Here is a 25,824-nt window from a genome sequence, read left to right on the forward strand (position 1 = left end):
CCTCTAACCTCTCGCTCCGTTTCTCTCTCTCTGCCGATTGCTGGTTTGTAGCCCTATTTTTTTTTAGGGTGTTAAAGGTTTTAAAAAAAAAAAAACCCGCACACATCTTGTAAAAGACGCACGCGATGCTCTCACTAGACAACCGCAAACGTACACCCAGTCTAAAGTAAAAACTTGTGTCTGAAAAATCCATGCAAAAACAAGACTAAAGGCACATGCATCGTATATACTGCAAGGATGTACGGAATAATCCCACTACTATATACAGTGCTCTGCAGCTCATCGCGTCCAGCAGCCACGAAGCTACCCATGTCGGGAGTTGCAATTTCACGACAACCAGACCGTTTGAAACTTGCAGACCATTGGTTTTCATATTGCTGCAAATCATCTTGTCACACAAAAACTCTATCACTTGGGTTTTTTTTTTTTAACATTTTGTATTATGATCTAGTTCTTAGCACACAGAAAAGTATTATCAAAACTAGCACCCAAAATACAAAACACCAGGATTATACGCTAATCTGGTGCATGGTGTGAATACATTATATTATGTTACATTGAACAGCACCATCAACCTTTGATGCCACAAATACAGTGACTGTTAAGGACTTAAAATGGCCGACTTATGGAGATGTAGTAGTAGACACACAAAACTCTGTTGAGGTGACCGTTTCACCACATGGACTTAAAAAGGCATCAATCTCATGATACACCGGTGACTGTCGTTATTATAACATAGTTCAGCATTCATTTGTGGATCATGCAAAGTGGAGGCGGCCATTTTGTGGGCCCTTCTCTAGAGAAGCCTACATACATCAGAAAACCTCTGAATAAATCAGGGCTGTTTAATGGTTACTAAGGGCAACACCACAAGTTTTCCTGAGGAAATTTTGACAAGGCCCTTTGCCGTGGAATTATGGGAGGCTTATTTATTGTCATTTTTGGCGGCACAGCTACTCGTAAACAGAAATAGAGCAGTGCCCTTGTTACATATGCGAGTAATATCCATCCTTGTAGGATATATGGCGGGAAGCTGTGCATCCAGAATTGGCAATATTAAAGAATTACATTTATGGCTTGGTAAAATGGCAGCCTCCACCTTATGAAGATGATGAGTACACTCAGATGTAATGAACTTGCACAATATGGCTGCCTAGTGTGACGCTGCAGCAACCTAATCCGGATCTTCGCCGGTTAAACGTCTATTCTCGCTCATCATTAAGACAGCAGACGATGGTCTGTTTACTTTGGATCCCGTTGCGTTAAACGGTGTTAATTATAATCACGCTGAAGCGCGAGCTTGCCAATAATGCAAACTAAAGCGAAAAATACGCTCCATAGCTGAAAACCCTGACAGAAAATCTGATTCTAACATTTTATATTCATAACTCTAGAATAGTCTATAAATCTAGATCCCTCATGGGTGTTTATGAGCAGTACTGCCATTCATGAAAGGTCGTGCCCAATTGGACCATTAGGGCGGTAACCGTAACCCATTTGGGCCGGGAGATGAGGAAATCTTCACAGTACTAGAGTTTCTTAGGCAAACCGCATACAGATAGACTGTGTTGTGAATAGGAAATAACACTGTCTAAAAGAAACACAATGGGCCACATTTATCAAAAGTAGTGCAAACTGTGGAGTGTGCGCCAAAAGTGGCGCAAGGTCCACATTAATATGGTGCACCTTTAACATACAGAGTGCAACACAACGGGGGAGATTTATCACCAAGTTTTTGAGGTAAAATTGTTCTAGTTGCCCATGGAAACCAATCAGAGCTCAGCTTTAATTTTATAAACAGCTGTGGGAAAATGATAGCTGAGCTCCGATTGGTCGCCATGAGCAACTAGAACAGTTCTGCTCTAAGAGACTTGTGATAAATCTCCCTCAATTTATTCGAGTCACAGTAATAAATGTGGTGCACGGTCTGACTCTGCAGTGGAACCCCCCTTTAAGGGCAGGGTTTTGTGGCGCGATGGACAGAATGCAGCCGCAACACACTTCATGAATCGCTGCAAAGTCAGAAAACTGGCGCAAAAGCTTTAATAAATATTTTTTACAACCTTAAAGGGGTCAGCGTACAATTGATATTGTTTGTATAATGGTTAATATACAATTTACAATACACTTTCTGTATGAATTCCTCAGAGTTTTCCAGACCTCTGCTTACTGTCATTCAACAGGAAGCTTCCTTGTTCTGTGGATTTGCTCTTCTTTCTGTGGATATAGACGGCTCGTTATATCACAGAGAGTAATCAGATCTGTGTGATATAATGCGTCTTGTGACATCACATGACCAGGGACGTTTTTTTTTCCTCAGGAAGTAAAGAATGAAGCTCACTATAGAATGATTGCAAGCAGAGATGTAGGAAATCTTGAGGAATTGATAAAGAAACCATATTGGAAAATTTCATTATACAAACAATATCAATTATTTGCTGAAAGTGGACAGCCCCTTTAATTTCTCTTACCCACACAAATTCCATATAAATTTCATATTTTATTACTTGCTATGTGCAACAGACAGTCTTTATCTGGAACCGTTCATAAACTATCATTTCTTCTTCCTTCTAAAATCAACTGTTTAAATTATGCTAATGAGCCTTAAGGGCTATGGGCGTGTCACAGAAGCCCTCTGTGCTGTGGCTTCATTGGCTGTTTTTAAACTGCAGAAGCACATCTCCCCACCCCACTTCCTGTAATCTCTGCAGCAGAGAGCACACAATGGGAGGGGGGGGGGGTGAGAAGGACTCCTTCCGATTGCAACAGCAGCACACCCGGGCACTGATGACACACCCATGAGCCTTCAGGATTAGCATAATTATAAATGTTGATTTTAGAAGGAAGGAGCCCACAGATAACAAATATAGGAAGATTACCATAGTGAGTATGAGTAAGTGTCCCTGATTTAACACTTCAGATTTTCTTTAAAAATGTAATTTTTAGCATTAAAAACCCAGTGAAGTAATCAGATCCGTTATGGCGCATAGTGACCCCACAGACATATTGTTTGCTATAATCTTACACTAGTCTCCCCTCTCACCACCTTCAGTACAGAGATAGCACATTTTTTTTATATTATGTTTTGTCATTTTTTTGGTATGTTTATACTAAAGCTGCATGATTTATGTGTTATTTTTTTATGTTAGTTCATGTTTTCTACTGACTGAGGGAGGGGGCCGGTGCGGAAGGCAGTTAAAAGTATAGCGGATAGAGCTCCTAGCTCTTGTAGCTTAAATGGTGGTCAACCAGATAGTCAAAGGGGTGGGGTCTATATAGGAAGAGAAATAAGCAGATCTCCAAGGTGTTTAATACTACTGTGTGTATACTTCTAGTGCAGTGGAGTTTGGATTTCATGTATAGCTTCAGCCTAGAAGAGATTTGCACCAGCACATGTAAAATATTCTTAGTTGCTCCTAAGCTGCAGACTACTAACTTCTTTGTTATAGAAGGTAACTGACAAATTGTCTTATGATGGAACACACACTAATAACATAGTATATTCAGTATAATATCGGATGATTGCGTTTGTACTTGAAGTATAGAATCAATTTCATACACGACACAAAGTAATGCTAATTATAGGCAGAAATTACACAAGTATATATCTATTTTTTAACTATTAATTTTATTTGTTTTATTAATTTTTTTTATTGTTTACTGTCTTTTTTAAAATCTGATGAATTTATTTCTACAGTGCTGTCTATTTTCTAAGTTACGGTAGTCCAATAACTCAAGTTATTCTTATTAAAATTTAAAAAGGGAATATTCATACTGCTGAAATTTCAGTCCTTGGCTATTTTTTTTCAATTTTTCGTTAAATGTGGTATGGGTAAAAATTATGCAAAATAACTGAAAACTAGCCATTTATTTTAATAAAATGTCTGCTTCCTCAAAAGGAATATTCATCGTCTGAAGAACTGTCTTTAAAATGTGCAGCTCATCAAGGTACAGAATGGAAAACATCATATCAGTTTTTATAGGAATTGGAAGTTACAAAATTTTCTGATAACCAATATATATTGACTTGTCATGTTGTGGATGGATTCACTGAATGAGTGAATAGAAAGTTACCACATTCTTTTATCTAATAATCTGGCTCTGCGGAAATCTTTGCGCCATTATGAGAAACCACAAATCCATTAGACGCCATAGACTTTAATGGCATCTGTCATGATCCGCTGCCGTGTCCATCAGTTTGACTGGAGTTTCTTCACAGAAACTCACACACAGGTGTGAACATAGCCAAGTATTTGTTAAAAAAAAAAAAAAAAAAAAACATTAAAAAGTACAATCCTATAAAAAGTTATTACATGTCTTCAGCATAAACCAGTGGCCAAGAGATTTTTAAAAAATCTTTTGTAATAACCTTATTTTATTCAATGCAAGGTGTGTATTCAGTGATTTGCGTATTATCCCAGGGTACACACAATTGCATGTCTGGACCACACAGACTTTATGGGGGGAGATGTCTGATAGCAAAACTGTTCTAGTTGCTCATGGAAACCAAGCAAAGCTCAGCTTTCATTTTCCCACAGCAGCTGAAAAAAATGAAAGCTAAGCTCTGATTGGTTGCCATGAGCAACAGTTTTGCTCTCAGACACTTTTAATTAATCTCCCCCTTTGACCCAGAATTTTAGATTTTTGTGTTATGGTATATTGATTATTTTATTATATGGTAGATAGAAATATAAATCATACACAATGTGTATATGAAGGTGTAAGTAACACATTTAACCACAAAACGGACAGAGAAAAGTTTTCACTTCCCTTAAGAAAATGGCTGTCCTTTCAGTGTCAGAGGGGGTTAGCATTACGTCTGCCACTGAAACGAGCTAGCCAAATACAGCTCAACAATTCCAAAATGGTTGATATTTACTACAGAGTGGACTTGCGGCCTACACACCGAGGCAGCCATTTTAGGAGTCAGGCATACCTAGCTTCAATAGAATTGGCTTAGCGTACAAAATAGCTGCCTACTTTGTGAGTAGGGGGGGAGGGGTAAGTTTCGTTTAACATGCACATCCAGTTAGCTTCCTCACTAGCTGATAGGTTCCCTGAGTCCACACAGAAATGGAGATTTCTTCACACATGCATACGAGCTTTCCAAAAACTAGTTGACACATCATTCATAGAAGTCCATTATAAAAGAAAACGAAGCAAAACATCTTATCTGGTAGCGGTGAGGCATCTCATGGATCACGCCAATCGTGCATATTTCCATTTGTGAAAAACACTGTCGTCAAATACTCACACATGCTTCATAGTGTTCTAAAATATGTACACGCCGTTAGAGAACGTTACTCTAGTAAGCACCTTTTGAATGATTATATATACAGGTCTGTCGGGTAGGTAGACAGGGGTGAGTCATTACCAAGATACATGTTTGTTCAGTCATAAATTTGTCCATGATACCGTCTCGGTGCTAGTATGCCTACAAGGGTTAACACTCGGCAGAAGGTTAATTGTATATATGAATCCTATGATTAGTCTGAAGCAGGACATGGCGTAGATATCGGTCACTAATAAAGGTCCATTAGATAAACTATTCGATGCAGGGGTGAATTTCCATATAATATGCCCGACGCAACTGTGTGGGGGACTGCACAGTGGTGGGATTCAGGTTTAACATCCCCCCCCCCCCCAGAACCGCAAGTGCACCCAGTATGTCAAGTCGTCTTTCTGAGGAAAAATAGTGGTAATGTCTACAAAATGGCGACTGATATTTCAGGTAACACCACACAGAGGTGTGGTGTCAGTATACCAGCACTAGTTGGTGGAATAAGAGCTAGTTTGGAGAATATACCAGTCTAAACCCACTCTCCTGCTCCTTAGTTGGGCTCCCATTAAAGTCAAAATTTCATGTACTAGCAGTAGGGGACTGCCTTACTTAAGAGATTTCTTCAAGACACAAGGGCACCCAGAATGTCAAGTCTGCCCTACTGTGGAAAAGTAGTGGTAATATGTTTGGTTGCAAGCAGATAGATACCTGCTGCCACTTGGTGTACAAAATGGCGGCTGATATCTGAGGTAACACCATTGTTATAAAGGTTAGAAATCAAGTCACTGAGTACATGAGGGACATGCAATGCTCAAGCTCTGTTTTCGCGCTCATGAGGGAGGCTGCTGTACTAGACTAAGGGCCAATGACACACAAAAGGATTATTCACCATGTTTATTTACTGGGTGGTGCCCGGAAATTGTTCTTGGATTAATCGCCAAGAGGCAGCTCAGTACTTAAAAGATGTCCTAAAATATCCCTATAAAAGGGCTTGTATAGACTATACAAGATTAAAACCAATTATTTTCCCCCCTAAAAAGCAGTGCCACTCTTATCCATGGGATGTGTCTGGTATTACACCTCAATACCATTTAAGTGAATATCTCGCACAACCCCTGGGACAGGAGTGGCACTATCTGAAGGGGAAAATTCAGATTTTTAATTAAAACAGAATTGGAACTACATAGTTATGAGTACCTTTTGTATTTGTATTCTAATAAAAAGATTAAAATATAATAGAGATTTTTTTTGTCAGGTCACAAAATTCTAAACAGCAGCCCCACTCACCCATAATCTCTTTCTTATGACCATTATATCATACAGACCCATCAGATTTCCTCTCTGTCCCAGATTCCCTTCGCTCCTCCCGTTTATATCTACATCCACTTGCCATCGCCAACCTGCACCCACTTTTCTGCTGTGCCAAGCATTGCAGGTCCCTCTGGCAAGTGAAGGGAACACATTGGAAACTCAATGTCCTCGTTGGAAACCATACCATATATTCCCCTTAGACCAACCTGATCTATATATCGCATGCCATAGCCTATGTACTCAGTGTCCTAAAGATTTTTAAACTTGATTTCCTTTTTCTTAATTTTCGCAAATGGATTGGTAACATTTCAGAATAATACAATTTCTCTATCTTAGATGGGATCTTTCATGTTGTCCTATCTGTGAACAGCATGATATAGAGCAGGAGAAACTATAATTTATCGGAAAAGATTAAATATAACATATAACATTTTCTTCATTACATCTCTACTCTGGAGTCCAGTGGGCGGTGGCAGTACTTGGTAACTGATAGCCATCACTGCACTCAAAGTCTTTAGGACCACCCACTGGACTCCTGCTGTTATACTAAAAACTTTTGTAGAAAAATATATATCATTCTGCTCAGCACCTCCTGCTCAGCAAATTACCAGTACGTGTATAAGGTCACAATTGTCCATACTTGCCAGACCTGTTGCCACTAGACTTTAGAAATAACATTTCGAATTGTTAGCAAACATAAAGCATAATACATTTGACTACTTTGTATGACCATAGTGAAGGGGAAAACATGAAGAAATAAATATATTGCCTCTGAAGGGTTCGGGTAATCTGTATAGGTCACCCTTATTAAAGACACTACAAATTCTGTGTACTTACAGCATCCCTGGTTATTGGGGGCATGTTTACTACCGGAAAACAGAGGGGATTGGTGGTCTTGTGCTTAGGGTAAAAGGGAAACAAGAGGCATGAGACGGTATTGCCAACCCATGAGGCAGGACAGGAGATTTCTGGGTAGAGATAATGCCCATGTTCATGTAAACACGCTAGAAGTAGTTCAGTGGTAGCACTGGCGCTGCCTTGGTTGGCACAGATAATTGCGGTGCCGCACCGTGTTGCGACTCTGGATCTCCCGTGCCAGATTCTGCCTTTGTAGATTTTTACGTCCAAGCTTGCGCCTATCCACCACAGCTTTGGCGCGTTGGATCCTTGAGACTTGACCTACTTTTCCTAGAATGGCGGCTTTGGCAGTTACTGAGGAGGTGTGGTGGGGTGTGCGGCGCTCCACTCTGGTTTTGGATGGTGACCTGCAGAGAAGGAGGTCAGAGATTAAGAGGCTTTTTCTTTGAGATCTCACCCTATTTTTTCCCCCGGATCCTGTTTTCCCATTGTCCTTTCAGATAAGCTCTACCCTTAATCTTCCCCCAATACATTTGTAGAGAAACATGTCCCTAGTGGTGCTGTACATAGATCCCCACTATGAATGTAAGTGACATACCTGTCTCTGGTTATTATTTCATCGGTGTCTCGCTCCACCACGATGCTGCCGGTGGTGATGTACACGGACATGCTGGGATGCTCAATCAGGAGGTCTTCCAGTGGACTGCTTCCCACCACATTGTGACCAGGACCCTCTGCAGTGAAACATGGGGGAGGGGTAACGAACCAGCTCTCGTCCATCGATTGGGGAGTGTGGGGGGGAATGGACCAACCAACCCGTTCACCCAGGGAGTGTGGCAGTGGGCTAGAGTCAATGCTGTCCGTTTGGCCTTCTGCCACATCCTCCCCGCTTGAGGTTAAGGTGTAGCTATCTGATATGGCCAATGGGTCAAGTTAGGAGTGGGAATAATAAAAGATGGAGGACCACACACATACAGTGTTAAAAGGAAGGGGTGGGGAATGGGAGAAAGGATGGGGAAGTTATTAGTTACAAACACTTTTACAGATGTCATTGTTTATCCTTACCAATGACTTTTTCTTCTGCCTAACCATCATTCCAAAAAAAAAAAATTAGATATAATTCTATATAACAATTACGGATACAGGCTGTCATACCCCTTGCTTTTGTGGTAACTGGGCTAGCTTCATGTGTGCAGCTGACTAACCAACATAACTATGAGCAGAACTGGTTATTCTGTCTTGCTCTACATGGCGACACCCAAATATTAATAGACTAAATTGTCTATAATAAGACAATTGTGAGCCTGATGAAGGACAAGGAAGAATCTGCAGATGTGAACTAGTCAACTGCAATGGAAGAACAAGTGGCCTCCATGAAAAACTGTACTTCACTGACAAAATCTAAGAGCGCCCCATATGGTGCTTAGAACCCACTATGAAGAACATGTGGAGGGAGCATTGGTAGCAGCTCCTTATTGTCCATTATACTTTCTTTTAAATCCCTTCATTACAATGTCTCTCACCAAGAAGCTTTACAAACATTACGTTAAAAAGTAGACATTTACTTAACAGTTTAATATTTTGTGCATATTCCAAGCTCCTCTTTTATGTAGAACAGTATTTCCTATCTATCTGTACAGACATAGATAAGATTTTTCTGCCTTGAGCCCCCACAAGGGGGAGCTTTCCATATACAGTTTAAACTAGAGGTGATCGCCTCTTCACGTACTAGTGGGAATAAATACCTATTAGTACACATTTAGAGAAGATTCTCCAGGACTGTTATTACATGGGGGATGGTGTTATTTAACAAATCATACTGAATATGTTTGTGCCTGTTAAAGTGTGTGATGAAATGAAGCAGAAATTGTGGAAATACTTGACAAATATCCAGCTAGCAGTGGAAACTATTGCTACTTCCTGTGACTTCTATGTCAAGCTGAGGAACAAGGGCCGACGGGCCTTTAAGTAAAACCCTGCCTGGAAACTGAGATAAATAGTCGCTCCCTTAACCTTTTTCCATAACAAAAAAGCATGTGACTGAGAGCTGACACACTGAGTCCAGAGCTAAATTTAAGGCAGACCTCTAGAGAACGACTAGAGGAATGTTAATTATGCCGACTGTGGAAAGTAATCCTAATACATTGCAGTCCTCACCTGGGATGTCGATAATCAACCAGCCATCATCTTCCTCCTCAGATACAAAAGCTTTTGGTTCTACGGGATCAATGGTTGGTCCCTCGCTGAAGAACAGTCGGGTGAGGCGCTGGAACATGGCGGAAGTGAACCTTGGAAATTGCTTTATATTACGGGAGTGAAAGTCGGGGGTGGGAGGTGTAAACAAGCAGGCGGCGTGGGTGTGGTGGGGTCAGCAGATTCCCACTGGTGGATTTGTAAACATGTGGCTTCTGTATGGCTTGGATAAAATAGCCCTGCAACAAGAGACATACAACTGTAATAACTGATAATACAAAACATGGGGTATGGGACAATTTCACCCAAAACAATCAATGAAAATAAGCTGAATGGTAATAAATTCTCATAGTTTGGGAGCAAGTCCGGAGTGAGTTTTAGTCCCATAGTTGATTGTCCACAACGTTGCCAAGAAGATGGTATGGTCTTTGGTGTCAATGAACGTGTGTTAGACTGGTCCGAAAGACAATCCTCTAGTAGACCCAGCCTCCAACCCTATATTAGATCCCATATGTCCATTAGAAGACAACCCAATATTTCAAAAGGTTTGAAAATTCTGGTGGACCCAAGGAACCTCAGTCAGACACTGCGTCCATATGGTCTATGTAGGCCTCTTCCTCAGCAGTTGATATAAGTGAAGTTATTCAACTTTTAAGGAAGAATATATCCAATTTATCTAATTTAAGGCATAGTTCCAGATTTAGCTGATGTGAATCTAATGTGTATGGACATTTTAAGGCCAGCCATGGACATATAGCGGTGGGCAGGGTATGCTCGCTTCCCTGACCTCTTCATTTAATTTAAAGGGAACATACCACCACGATTCTACCTATAAAGGTAGATCGGGTGATAGGTGGATGTATGGAATGTGAGAAAAGCCCTTTTTTAGAGCTAATCCTCACGTCCCTGCTGTCTTTTTGAAATCTTTTTTGCCCTAATATGTAAATTTTGTAAAGCGGCTACTGGGGCGTGGAGTAGCCGGACATGAGGCTACACGTCGCGGCTACTCCACCCCCCCAGTAGCCTCTGCTCCTCCTAAGGGTATGGGATTAGGAAAAACATGGCCGCTTTCTTCTAAAAACAGTTCAATCTGTGGAGAAGAAGTGCAATGCTATAGCACCACCTGCAGCAAGATGGGGGCAGCATCAGGGTATAAAGCAAAAATAAACTGATATATTACTTATGGATGAGATGGAGGGGGCACAATTCTATATGGAAGGTTTAGGTTCACATCTGTGAAACCTATTTATTCAAGGGGCTTGCTTACTGACTATCGGTTTCTCCCACTGTATACCAGGTGCCACTTTATTTTGTTTATATTGAAAGGCTGTTTTTCAAATGTATAGTAGAAAGTGGCCATTTTTTTTTTCTAATCCGGGACAACCCTCTACATGAGTGAGCCGCCAGACCCTCTCACATCTTATCTTCTCACACAGAACAAAGGATTGGCGATGATGAAACCCAAAATTTCTAATCCTCCCCTATTCCAATAAAAATCAGATCATTGGTGGTATCTACGCACATTATACTTATTTGTATGGCCTTCATATGTCGGATTATAGTTCATTTTTGCACTGAAGGTAAGTTTTGTTGTCGGGTTGGTCACTTACAGTACAAAGGACAAGTACCGATAAGAGATATGATGGAGATCATGTGATGGGCAGCCACACACTATGCTATATCTGTAACAGATATCTGTGGCTGCTTCTTGGAATAGCCCTTAAAAACTGCCTATTTAATCAAATATGTGTTTCATGCAAATAGTAGTACACAGATCTGTATATCTCAGCTACATTACAATAGACATAGTGTGGTTCAGGGTCGGCTCCAGGTTTCAGTAGGCCCCTGGGCGACAGAGCCTCAGTAGGCCCCTTTGCAGTCAAATCACGTGGGGGCATTAAAAATTCAGAAGCTAAACCAGTCTCCTGTTCCCTAAAATATTCCCTAGTTTATCATCCCAAACAGCCCCCTCATGGTTATTTTATATAAAGCCCCTCATCCCCTATAGATTCATTATATACAGCCCCCTTTACCTCCATGGATTCCTTATGTACAGCTTTATGTGGGCCCCCCCAGCAGCTCTGGGCCCCAGCACGTCCTGTGCTGGCCCTGGTGTGGTTCTTCAGCAGCATATATTCACCACAAGGTCAGAGAACACATATAAACCTCTGTGTGATCACATAAATACTACAATATGTCGCCTGATTTCTCCTCCGTTCCATCAACTCAGAGCATTGGTATCTTTCATTTAGGGCAAAGAGCAAGCTACTGTAATCTCCTTTCTGTCTGAGCTGCGGCTGGCACTAAAACCTCCCAATAAAGCGCTCACCCGACTCTCCTGACCAGATTATCGTTCTCTCCAGCCCCCCCCCCCCCACCCGCTGCAGATCAGACTGGAAGGAGTTAATGATATTCACCGTCCGCTGATAACTTGACCCAGAAGGCTCGGACAGCTTGTACTATTCGCAGGGTGAGCTCACCTTACAGGAGTGACACAAATATTCAGACCTGCTAAAGTTCCCTGTCTGTCAGGCTGATACGGCTGTGGAAACCAGGCTACGGATGGGATATTTGTGCCCCTGGGGTCTAATGGGTACCAGATCAAGCCGAAAGTTATAGAGCAGGTCCAATGCCTGTTTGTGGTGGTCCTTCCCTTTTACCGTGAAGACCACATGAGTGGACCTCAGACACGGATGACAGAGCCTCCCAATAGACCCGGCGAGTGCAGGGTGCAGCATCTTACCCTTAGCCCCAGCCTATGATCAACATGCCCCCTTGTTTTGAATGGGGTCGTTTTTAACATGGCACTACATTTGTGATGCCGGATTTCTCCTTATAGGAACAGCCTTACCTATAAGCCCCCTACTAGTGATTCTCCGTCTACTATCCAGGGCCTTGAATATAGATAAGTAAGGGATTCCCAGTATTTTCTTATCTAATTTCTTGCCCACTGAGGCTTTCCAAGTAAAAGTATTGCATCAGACAAATGTGCAAATCAGAATCAAGTATGGTAAACCAGGGACTATGTGGTGATCTTCTTATATTTGTTATCCATGGCCTCCTTCCTTCTAAAATCAACTTTTAAAATTATGCTAATCAGCCAGAAGGGCTCTGGGGTTATTACCAGAGCCCCTCTGTGCTTTTGCTTCACAGACTGTTACACTTTCTAACAATCCCCCCTTCTACCTCAGCACTTCCCCCTTCCTCTGCCTGATGTAATCACTTTGCAGCAGAGAAGGTTTGAGCACACAACAACCTGTTACAGCATGGTGGCTCATTAAAATAATTTTAAAATTAGATTTTAGAAGAAGGAGGCCATAGATAACAAATATAAGAGGATTACCACAGTCACAGTGCCTGGATCTATGAGTAAGTGTCCCTGGTTTATCATTTGTGATTTTGATGGTAATTTTCCTTTAATACCATAGAAGAATGCATGTAACGTGCCATGTCCTCCCAGACACATAATTCTGGGACCTTTTCCAAGAATAGCTTCTTTAAGAAATATAAACAGGACAAACTTGGTATGACACAACAAAGTGTAGGCCATTTTGAGACAGTCACTCAAGCTACAAAATGGCTGCTCATTAGGCCTTGGTGACGATGCAGGTCAATAACGTCCATAAGCCAAAAAGCTGCATTCCTGTCTGTGGAGGTGAAGGGTGTAGTGAGGAGTCTCCAGACATATAATAGACCAAGTTGTAATACAACTCCTCACCTAAGTATGTGTAACAACACTGCACAAACACAATGGCCTCGTATCAGAGTGCAGCCCAGGGGCACAGTCACCTATTGACCTTAAGGCACCCCAATATCTACGGGCAGAGAAATAATAAGTTTAGGTACACAATGTACTGAGCAGACACTCAGCTGTGCTCAGCCCACAGGGTTGCCAATCCTTGATTTAGCCTCCATTTATGAATGTGACTAAGAGAGGCTATAAATAAAGTCAGGATTAACCTTCTACCTGACAGCAGGAGCTGCAGTACTGTGCCAGGAGGGAAACGTCTAGTGTTATGACTGGCTAAAGGTCGGCTTACGCCCAGGAGCCACGTCAGAGGACAAGATAGGTCACAAGGAGGGGACATATATCGAGATTACGGGTACCCAAAATAGGCGGCCATTTTTTGTGATATTGACCCATTTTTCTGTGTATAAGGAATGAGCTCACTCTCTACCCACAAAACATGTTGAGGTATAGAAGATCACCTCTACTTTGCCCCCAACGTAGGATACCCACTTTACTGAGGGGCTCATTATATAATGACCCCACACACAGTAAAAAGATCCCTTTTCTCTAGCTCCCCCCCCCAAATATAATGCCCCCTTCCTGTCTCCTCTGTTCCCTGGTTTTGTACATCCATAAAGCTGGCAGATACAATGACATCATCACTTCAAGCCTGACAGCCTTGGCGCAGCCCATGGTAGAGCTGAGAGCCAGTGGTTCAACTCGAGTCCCGATAACCAAGGATCACTGCTGTAAAAGACGGTAGGGCCTAGAGGCATTAAAAGTGAATCTACCATCAAAATCCATCATGATAAACCAGGGACACTTACTCATAGATCCAGGCACTGTGGCTGTGGTGATCTTCTTATATTTGTTAACCATGGCCTCCTTCCTTCTAAAAATCATCTTTTAAAATTATGCTAATGAGTTAAAGGGCTCCTGGGCCAGAGCCAGACCCGCTCTGTGCTGCAGCTTCACAAGCTGTTACACTGTGCGGGTGCGTGTCTCACCCTCCCACTGTGCGAATTGATTGAGACATGCTCCATCGCAGTGTAACAACCTGTGAAGCTACATCATGGAGGGGCTCTGGTAATAAAATAAAAACAAAAGAAAAGTAAATATTAGAAGGAACAAGGCCCTGGATAACAAATATAACAAAATTACCACAGTCTCAGTGTCTGGATCGAAGTGTCCCTGGCTTATCATGATGATTTTGATGGTAACCTGTCAGCAGAAATATACCTAATAAACCACTACCAGTATGTTGTCAAGCAGCTGAACACCTTCCAGGTCATATTTCTTTCATGGCCAAGTGTGGTGGCATCATCCAGAAAATCAACTTTGAAGTGAGTGTAAATTTGCTGTATGAAGTCAAGAAGGGGGCGACTTTAACACTGAATTCAAGATTTCCCCGCCTCAGAAAGCCCCCTTCACTGTAGTTTATTGTCCTGCACCCAGAGACATCGCTAACCAGATCTTCTGAAGTACTGGAGGAGGTGTTCAGAGGCAAAGAGAGCTTGACTTCACTGTTAAACTCTCCGCCTCCTTGACTTTATACAACCAATTTACATATCACTTCAAAGTTGATTTTCTAGGTCAGTGGTGGCGAAACTTTTAGCGACCAAGTGCCCAAACTGCAACCCAAAGCCCCCTTTATTTATCCCAAGGTGCCAACCAAAAATTAAAGAAGTAACTTATTGTCGCACTGTACATGGAGAATTGTGGAGCTAGCAGTCACAAGCAGCCAAGTAAGTATCACTTTAAAATATCACTGAAAGCAGCATATTTCAAGTTGCTTGGAACTGCAAGTAGATTCTTTAAGTACTGTCTGATGTGCTGGGGTGGTGGCCTGGGTGCCCACAGAAAGAGCCCTGAGTGCCGCCTCTGGCACCCGTGCCTTAGGTTCGCCACCACTGTTCTAGGTGATGGAACCATGCAGGATCATGAAAGAAACATGATCTGCAAGGTGCAAAGCTGCTAGACAACATACAGGTAGTGATTTATTAGGCCAATTTCTGATGACAGGTTCCCTTTAAGTGATATTTCTGGTTACAATTGTTACCCCCCCAATGTGTCAGTTAAGCAAATTCTCGGCAACTCTAGATTATCAAGGTTGTCACAATGTAGAGTTTGGTCAGGATTGGCGACCAATCAGCAGTTACTGAAAGTACAGTAGTAGAAAGTTGCAGAAGTTTGTAAAATTTTAATAAAATTTTATTAACATACGAACGGACAAATATGTCACTTTTTATCACACGCTTATAAAACTTTATTTACACAAGACAAGACAACTCCTTGGATAAAACATTATACAGTACCGACAATCTGTATACAGCACACACAGTCTCCGTATACTGTATACAGGCACAGCTCCATTGTTTATAGGCGGTTCCAGAGCAACCAAGCCAAGGGCCTATCCTATGTCAACACCTTGACCGCAGTCCACCTTCCCATAAGTTATTTGTTTTACCAGATAGGAATGCAGTTGACTACATTACGGAGACAGATGAGACGATTAACCCCTTCTACACCAACTATAGTTACGCCGACGCGTCACGCAGTACTAAACCAGGATAAACTGAACACCCGCCAAGCAAATACTCATCTAAAACATCTACCTGATGACTATATAAAGACCAAAGACGAACTTCACCCCTGTACAAGCCCCAGCTCGCAGGACGGATTGAGAAATGGTGTCCTAATACCCGACACGGCTGGACATATGTGCTTAAGTGTTAACCCCTACAATATCAAGTCTGCCGCTCCGGGGAAGAGCAGGTAAACAGCTTTATTTAGAGGAGCCGGGTTATTCTCAGCACATCCTGGAAGTTCAGTGGAGGACAAGCACAGGCGGCGTGACGTTCAATGTCATATGCAAATGAGACACGCGTCACGGGATTCTTCCAAGCCAAATATAAGGAAGGTGGATCCTGTTTATAGCCGGTGCTGCACGGATCGACTGTATATAGAAATGTCTCGGGCAGTCTAAGTGGCCCCCCCAAAGACCTCCCGCAATAACATTGTTATGACACGCGTCTCACGGCTCCTCCCACTCATTTGTTTAGCCCCTCCTTAAACTTCTTCCTAGTCCACTGTTTACAACTTAACGGAGCTGATGAATATGCATCATATCAATCAACGCGACCTAAATATTGGCCCTGAACATCCCGCATACATTAAATGTCACAGACTGTAATCTCTCATCCTCTGCATAATAGCCGCATAACCCAGACCCCCGCAGGGCCGTACTATTAACCCCTTACTATACAAGAGGGAAAGTATCCGTTTCACGAATATTTAGCGTGGGTGCCTAAGGGATTACTGAGATTCTACGCAGGGCAATGATCCACACAAAAGACACCTGACAGTAATTTAGATTTCCATAGAAGGATTGAAATTTCGAGCAGATTTCTCCCGCAGATGACCCCCCCCCCCCCCTGTATAGAGCATTATACAGACCCGGATTATGTATTTGCATAGTGACAGGACAAGCTTAGGAAGAAGGGAAGGGAGGGCAAGGCCTGGAGACCAGCATCTAGGGACATTAGTGTCCTCTATAGCCAAACCGTGACCTGCTAACCTCTCCCCTGCCAGGAGTAATGCAAGGAGGGGGGGATATAGGGATGATGGGGAGTGGGATACAGAGCCCACCCCAGGAGAGAGGAGGAGAGAAGCTGAGGAGGGGGGAGGGAGAGGTACACAGATGGAGGAAAGATGATCAACTACAGGGACAAGCAAGAAGAAGGGAGCAGGACAGAGACACACAATAGGGAAGGAATAACAAAGCCCACCGCCAGCTCCAGGGGGAGGGGGGCAGCACCAGGGACACTAATATACACGAAAATTCCTCCCCCATTGACAAAATGCACCTTACACAGGGTTACACCACCAATATGTCCTCTTCTCTCTGCCCCATCCCCCGCCCTTCTCTGGCCATTGTCACCTATGACAGCATCTGGCGCCGGTGACATCACATCTGGGATGACATTGTCATAAAAACCCGAGAGAGAGCGGTACGAAAATAACATCTGCCCCCCTCCCTCCGTCCCTGCACATAGTAAAGGTTTATAATATAGTATGATACATATACAGTACAAAAAAAACATCCAAAATTCTAACACAAAAGACTCTAATAGCCTATGCTGGCTGCAGGGTTACTGCATTAACCCCCCTATGGCACATATATGTCTGCTCCTAGCATACACGATTAACCCCTGCAGTGCTGCAGGCAGCCAAGAGGCATTGTGACAGTATCACACAAGGTAAAGTTCAGTTACACAGGTATAATACATACAAGGAGGGGCAGTTACCTTACCGTGCAGCAGTCAGTGTAGTATACAGGCAGCTCGGCTATACAGAAGGCCAGGTGAGGTAGATGCACAGGACTGTATACAGCACAGGCTCTGCCGGCTCAATCATTAGAACAGCCTCAACAGCTGACAGCGACGTCACACCTCCAGCCCCGGACACGCCCACACGCTGACGTCACGCTCTGCGGTTTCCAACTGCTGGAGGGCAGGAGGGGGGACTGTGGTGACGTCATAGCAGTGGGAGAAGGTGGAGGATGCTCTAATGTAAAGGACTATAAGGGGGGACACTATAGAGAACACACACTACCTAATATGATATGTGATATTATCAGGATTGTGACCATTATTATTATTATATAATATATAAGACTGTATATAGGTATGTCCATACACCACATAAGATAGGCATCTACTATGTAAATGAGGGAATGAGGGATTAGTAAAAAAAAAAATTGTATATACATATATATGTAAAAAAAAGAAGCATGAAATGTAAACATTTTTCAGATTTTTGGCTACAGTTTTGAGCACTTGGATTGTAGTCACATTCATTTTTTGTTTCCTTGTTCCCCTGTATCCCCAGCCGAAAGCCGAGGTTGTGTCTCGGGTTTGCGCCATTGTTTATATCTATGGGTATCTGTACACATTGTGTAATGGCTGAGAGATCAGGTTGATATCCTGACGTATTACACAAACCAGCGCTTTACTAGCGGAAATTTGCTATTATCTGACGCTAATAATACTGCGATTCTGCCGCAGCCGGTGGGCGGAGCTCAGACTTTGCATCATAGAGGTTGATTTCGGCACCATCATCCGCAGCGATGAATGACGCGTCACTGATTTGTTGCAGATCAAATATCTACAGTTACTGATTTATTTGGTACAATGTGTGTATTGTCATCATACTGCTACTGTATAAGGCAACATTCACACAACTGTTGGGGGACGTATATAATCCCCCATAGTCCATCAATGGGCGCACAGAGTGGTACGGAGTTATATGGCGCAGCACACGTGCAGCACTGTACCGCTCCGTACCCGGGGAAAAGATAGGACATGTCTTATCTTTCCCCATAATACGGTGCTGTGTATCTCTATAGGGTGGCACGGTGGCTCATTGGTTAGCATTACAGCCTTGTAGCACTGGGGTTTTGGGTTTGTATGTTCTCTGTGTGTTTGCGTGGGTTTCAAACCAGTTAGTCCCTATCCACAGGGATTGGTGGGGGGGGGGGGGGGGTCACGATCAGTCTATGAGGATGAGGGGTGACACAAGAGCTTACAGTCTATGAGGATGAGGAGGTGACACAAGAGCTTACAGTCTATGAGGATGAGGGGTGACACAAGAGCTTACAGTCTATGAGGATGAAGGGGGTGACACAAGAGCTTACAGTCTATGAGGATGAGGGGGTGACACAAGAGCTTACAGTCTATGAGGATGAGGGGGTGACACAAGAGCTTACAGTCTATCAGGATGAGGAGATGACACAAGAGCTTACAGTCTATGAGGATGAGGAGATGACACAAGAGCTTACATTCTATGAGGATGAGGGGGTGACACAAGAGCTTACAGTCTATGAGGATGAGGGGTGACACAAGAGCTTACAGTCTATGAGGATGAGGGGGTGACACAAGAGCTTACAGTCTATGAGGATGAGGGGGTGACACAAGCTTACAGTCTATGAGGATGAGGGGGTGACACAAGAGCTTACAGTCTATGAGGATGAGGGGGTGACACAAGAGCTTACAGTCTATGAGGATGAGGGGGTGACACAAGAGCTTACAGTCTATGAGGATGAAGGAGTGACACAAGAGCGTACAGTCTATGAGGATGAAGGAGTGACACAAGAGCTTACAGTCTATGAGGATAAGGGGTGACACAAGAGCTTACGGTCTATGAGGATGAGGGGGTGACACAAGTCCTTTATATACCTCGGATTTATCAAATGTGTTTGTTTTTTTATTTTTGAAATCTCAATGAAAATAAATGTAGTTGGTTAAAAACATTAAAATCTACAGATTCCAGGTCATGTGGACATGTTGAACATTTACATTTTCACAGAGGTGTCCTGAGATCCATTGCTGTGAATAGATATCTCTGGGAGCCATTCATGTGCATTGCACATTCCCGCTATGTATAATACTGCAGAGATCTGCACATCTAGGACAAAACAAAGCAAATACTACTTGCATAATAATGGCTGATGAAATACTTCCTTGAAGTTACTCTGTATCAGACCTTCTCTTTCCTCATCACACAGCAGCCATCTCTCATCCTGTGCCAGCTACACTGGGATAAAGGTACAAGACAAAATAAAGGCCCAGTAGCCTTTACTTCATTATTTTAGTTTATGTCCTTATGATTTTTCTGCTAACTAAAGCCAAAGGGTTAGTGCACGCTCTGTCACCACCCAACATGTATGAAAACACTGTGACATCACTGTGTGTATTATCCCTGTACTGTGACATCACTGTGTGTATTATGCCTGTACTGTGACATCGCTGTGTGTATTATCCCTGTACTGTGACATCACTGTGTGTATTATCCCTGTACTGTGACATCACTGTGTGTATTATCCCTGTACTGTGACATCACTGTGTGTATTATCTCTGTACTGTGACATCACTGTGTGTATTACCCCTGTACTGTGACATCACTGTGTATATTATCCCTGTACTGTGACATCACTGTGTGTATTATCCCTGTACTGTGACATCACTGTGTGTATTATCCCTGTACTGTGACATCACTGTGTGTATTATGCCTGTACTGTGACATCACTGTGTGTATTATCCCTACACTGTGACATCACTGTGTGTATTATCCCTGTACTGTGACATCACTGTGTGTATTATCCCTGTACTGTGACATCACTGTGTGTATTATCCCTGTACTGCGACATCACTGTGTATATTATCCCTGTACTGTGACATCGCTGTGTGTATTATCCCTGTACTGTGACATCACTGTGTGTATTATCCCTGTACTGTGACATCACTGTGTGTATTATCCCTGTACTGTGACATCACTGTGTGTATTATCCCTGTACTGTGACATCACTGTGTGTATTATCCCTGTACTGCGACATCACTGTGTGTATTATCCCTGTACTGTGACATCACTGTGTGTATTATCCCTGTACTGTGACATCACTGTGTGTATTATCCCTGTACTGTGACATCACTGTGTGTATTATCCCTGTACTGCGACATCACTGTGTATATTATCCCTGTACTGTGACATCGCTGTGTGTATTATCCCTGTACTGTGACATCACTGTGTGTATTATCCCTGTACTGTGACATCACTGTGTGTATTATCCCTGTACTGTGACATCACTGTGTGTATTATCCCTGTACTGCGACATCACTGTGTGTATTATCCCTGTACTGTGACATCACTGTGTGTATTATCCCTGTACTGCGACATCACTGTGTGTATTATCCCTGTACTGTGACATCACTGTGTGTATTATCCCTGTACTGTGACATCACTGTGTGTATTATCCCTGTACTGCGACATCACTGTGTATATTATCCCTGTACTGTGACATCGCTGTGTGTATTATCCCTGTACTGTGACATCACTGTGTGTATTATCCCTGTACTGTGACATCACTGTGTGTATTATCCCTGTACTGTGACATCACTGTGTGTATTATCCCTGTACTGTGACATCACTGTGTGCATTACCCTTGTACTGTGACATCACTGCGGGTATTATCCCTGTTCTATGACATCACTGTGTGTATTATCCCTGTACTGTGACATCACTGTGTGTATTATCTCTGTACTGTAACATCACTGCGTGTATTATTAGTGTAGTGTGACATCAGTTTGCATTTTTCCTTCACTGTGACATGACTCTCTATATTATGTCTATAATATGACATCACTGTGTCTATTATCCCTCTACTATGACATTACTGTGTGCATTATGTCAGTTCTTTGACATCACTCTCTGTCTTATCTTGGTCCTGTGACATCACTGTATATATAATATCTGTACTGTGTCATCACTGTGTGTATTATCCCTGTACTGTGACATCACTGTGTATATCATCCCTGTACTGTGACATCACTGTGTGTATTATCCCTGTACTGTGACATCACTGTGTGTATTATCTCTGTACTGTGACACTATAGGGCAGCATGGTGGCTGAGTTGGTAGCTCTTCTGCCTTGCAGCGCTGGGGTCCTGGGATCAAGTTCCACCCAGGTCAACATCTGCAAAGAGTTTGTATGTTTCTCTCCGTGTTTGTGTGTGTTTCCTCCAGTTTCCTCCCACACTTCAAAACATACTGGTAGGGTGATTAGATTCAGTGGCATAACTAGAAGCTGATGGGCCCCAGTGCAAAGTCTGTGCCGGGCCCCCGACTATAATGTATGGTTTATAGTAATAGTCTTCTCATATGGAAATGTGACACCATAAGGGCCCCCTAAACCTATTGGGCCCAGGTGCAATCACAACCTCTGCACCCCCTCAAGTTACACCCCTGATTAGATTGTAAGCCTCATGAGGACAGGGACCAATTATTATTATTATAGCACCATTGAGCATGAATCTAGTAGTTCCCATACTGCAGTCTTCATCACATGGATGCCTTATGTACCATTACCATACACATGTGACAGGACGTGCTTGCGTCTTAAAGAGCTTATTAAACATTACAATTTCATTCTGTTACTTTGTAGTAGGTGTATGACAGTCTTGTAATTAGCTGTTTTCTAAGAACAGTGCTATGTGAATCATACATCTACACTTCGACATTTTTGGCAGTGCACTGATTATTTAATATTGTAATATTGATTACATTGTTATGCTATTGATGTCATTGTACGGTGGATGATTAGGTTGTCCATTCATGGTGCATTTTCTGTACAGGTGTGACCTGACCAGCCCGGTCACACACTGCCCATATACCTTCAATGGTTGTCAGTTGAGCAGCGATTCCTTTAAACTTTACCATATACATGCATGCTCTGCTCAGTAGAATGTGTTATCAATGAGGCAAAGGGTTAAACTACTAAAAGACACTTCTGGCAGGGACTTATTCCCCAGGGGAACAAATTTAAAATGGCAATTCCTAATTTTCCAGACATCTCCAATCACACAAGATTGCCAGATGGTCCCAGACGGTCAGCGGACCTCTACACAGTCCTGAATCTCCTGCCGCTTCTCTTCAATTATTAACCTTCTCATCTGCGCTCACCCTTCCTGGGTCACCAAAAGGTCTGGTAGCCTGTAGGAAATGGCCCCCTAGCCCTTTATTAGTTATGTATTGGCCAGATATAGGCAGAAATGTACAGATCCCTTCTCCACAATGTCTATGATTAAAGGGGTTGTCAGGTTTGAATATTATAAGGAAATTCTACATTAACAGAAGCTTTTACTTTAAATGTAGAGTAGTTCAGCTCTCCATAGACATTCCCGGTCTCTGGTCCCAAACATTGATTCAAAGACCGACCAACACCGAATACATAAGTACAGTATGGGCCCATACACTTGTGTAAAGCCATAATACTGTTGTGGCCGTAATTTCCTCCGGGTCCTCCGGTTTCCTCCCACACTCCAAAACATACTGGTAGGTTGATTAGATTGTGAGCCCCATGGGGACCGGGACTGATTTGGCAAAATCTGTGCAGCACTGCGTAATCTGTGTGTGCTATATAAATAAAGGAATTATTATTAATATTAACCCATTACCTGTTCATAGATGTGCGTTGTTGTCGGGCTGTAAACAACTGATCTATGTTCCGATTTTGCGTTCTGTGTGCCATCAGTGTGTAATCCATTGCCGAGCCGTACGTCCGCAGAAACTCTCTATTGTTATCCATTTTTATGGACCCTCAAGAAATACTGAAGGCTGGCAAATGATATCACTAGCTTGTCCCAATCTCTTGTGGTGCCACAAGATTGTGTTACCTATAAATTGATCAAATGATATGGATATGGGTGGATGACACCCATGTTTTATCCATGTGCCATCCGTTTTTATGGCGTTCCCTTAGACTTTAATAGCAACAAACAGCAGCAGGAATAGGACCTGCGATCCAGCCTTTACACTGAATTGTTAAAAAACGTGTTTATCAAAAAGTATAAGGCAGTACAAAAAAATGGATAATGTAGCATGAAATAGAGAAAATTCTTAGTAGTAGTAGCGTGAATTATTACAGGCTCACTGGGGGAAATTTTACCGTAGGGCGCTGCTTTGTGCGCACCGCTGGATAGACTGGAGGTTCCAGCCTCCTTATATTCTTAGCAGGGCAGCCACGTTGCGGTACAGTACACTATCACGGTATTCCACTCGGCATGGAGGTTACATTTAGGGTAAATTAATTGCAATGACTGGCGCCTCGAGGCAGTGCAATTATTTTAGGAGTACAAGTCCTGATAAATCTTCCCCATTGATTGTTTCACTGTGATGCATACAAATTTCCAATGAAGGGGACCCCCCCCCCCCCGGCAGCATCTAAGCGGTATTACTCGTGGTCATATATATAGTGCATGTACTTAGTCCTGAAATCAGTATCTTAATCCCAGTCATATGTTCGGGTTACAGTATTTGGCCTAATCTATCCCTATATACCATCCATGTTACTCCTCTCTGTCCTACCACCTGTCTTCCCATCTCCGGCTTCACATATAGTAAGGATCAAAATAACAAGAAAAATACAAAGCATGCAGTTATGCAATATGTTTACATCCCTGTTCAGCTGGCACGCCGCTGCCGTACGTCACTCGCATATGTGTACATTCTGTAGGAATGTGACATCTGCCCGGGAGGAGTCATAAGAAGATATAGCATAATAGATTTCTACTCCCATCACTATATTGTCGGCTTGTGTCTCACATTCCTATTTTTATCAGTCACTCTGATCTCTTCTATCTTTTTAACTCTGTTGATATGTCACTCATGTTTGACTAAGAATCATGTGAGAAAGTCGTTTCTAAAAGACGCTTTGCTTCAAATGTATAGGAAAGTCGTAAAGCGTTTACCAGGTTGGCTGCACCTTTTATTTTATTTATTGTGATGTAAATGGCCTATATAAAAAAAATATTTAGTTTTAGGTTAAAGGACACCTGTCATCAGGTCTGTGTCACTTTTCCTGTCACTACTACCTGTTGGAGCAGCTCACAAGGATCCATCACAGCCTTTATCTAGTTATTTCATACATTATTCATTGTAAAATCATCTATTTTTTATCATGTAAATGAGGCTGGTCACATGGTCAGAGGCAGTGATGTCACTCCTGTTACCCCTCCCCTCTCCTCCCCCTGCTCACGTCTGTGTGTAATGTATAGTAAAGCATGGCTAGTGTGTGCTGCATCTGCTGACATGCTGCATCCTCCTAATATACAGGTGAGAGACACAGACATCAGCTACACATGTATCTGACATGTTCTGCTGTAACATGGCTGCAGCCTGGAGCTGCTGTATCTCTCCTAAACACACACACACATGCACACACAGGCTGCAGGGGGCGTGGCCACCAGCACCAGGAAGCACATCATTATACAGCCTCACATCATTATACAGGCTGTCAGTCATGCACTGGGGGTGTGGCTGTGCCTCCCACTCATGAATAGAGTGGACAGCTTGAATATGCTAATGCTTCATTGGACATTTCACAGGTCATTTGCATACAGCTTTAGGACCTCATTGCTTAGGTTTACAGGCATGTAGAGGGACAATGAAGGGATAGAGGCAATGCTCTCTAATGGCAGTTTGTGACAATATATTTAGTTTAGGGGGGTTATTTTGCCTGACGGGTTCTCTTTAAATCACTTCAAAAGACAAGGGGGCACTGTCTCTGTCTGGAGAAAAGAAGGTTTAATCTACAGAGGCGACTGGGCTTTTTCTAATGTAAAAACTGTGAATCTGTGAAATAGCTGAGCTCTTGAGCAGGTCACAGCAGAGACAGCAGAAAGACTCAAATGCCTCCTTATAGCAAAATAACGGAACAATTGATAGATATATTTTATACTATATATTTTTACACTACAAATTTTACAAGCTATGGAGCATATTTATCAGGGACTCTGTGCGCACTTGCGATTATTTAGCCCAATCAGCCACCTATACGCCAGTGGGGCATGAAGGGGCGTGAAGGGGGGGGCATGGTCGGCTGAGTGGAGGGGGCGGC

At 42.7% G+C, this 25,824-nt stretch overlaps 1 protein-coding gene across 3 annotated transcripts in view; it reads right to left on the reverse strand.

Moving 5' to 3' along the window:
* Positions 1-330: 330 nt before the first annotated feature.
* The window catches only part of TP53INP2 (tumor protein p53 inducible nuclear protein 2), a 51,823-nt gene continuing 26,329 nt past the window's right edge, over positions 331-25,824 (reverse strand). The window contains exons 1-4 of one of the 3 annotated variants that reach the window (XM_072112172.1): positions 17,686-17,851; positions 9,608-9,882; positions 8,049-8,361; positions 331-7,857 (exon numbers count right to left, since the gene is read on the reverse strand). In XM_072112172.1, coding sequence (XP_071968273.1) covers positions 7,608-7,857; positions 8,049-8,361; positions 9,608-9,725 — 681 coding nt within the window. In that variant the 5' untranslated portion in view covers positions 9,726-9,882; positions 17,686-17,851 and the 3' untranslated portion in view covers positions 331-7,607. Of the gene's footprint in view, positions 7,858-8,048; positions 8,362-9,607; positions 9,883-17,680; positions 17,852-25,824 lie in introns of those variants that run through there. The other 2 variants (XM_072112173.1, XM_072112171.1) reach the window with 2 other exon arrangements.

This window comes from Engystomops pustulosus, chromosome 6 (genome assembly GCF_040894005.1).
Source record: "Engystomops pustulosus chromosome 6, aEngPut4.maternal, whole genome shotgun sequence".
NCBI lineage: Eukaryota > Metazoa > Chordata > Amphibia > Anura > Leptodactylidae > Engystomops > Engystomops pustulosus.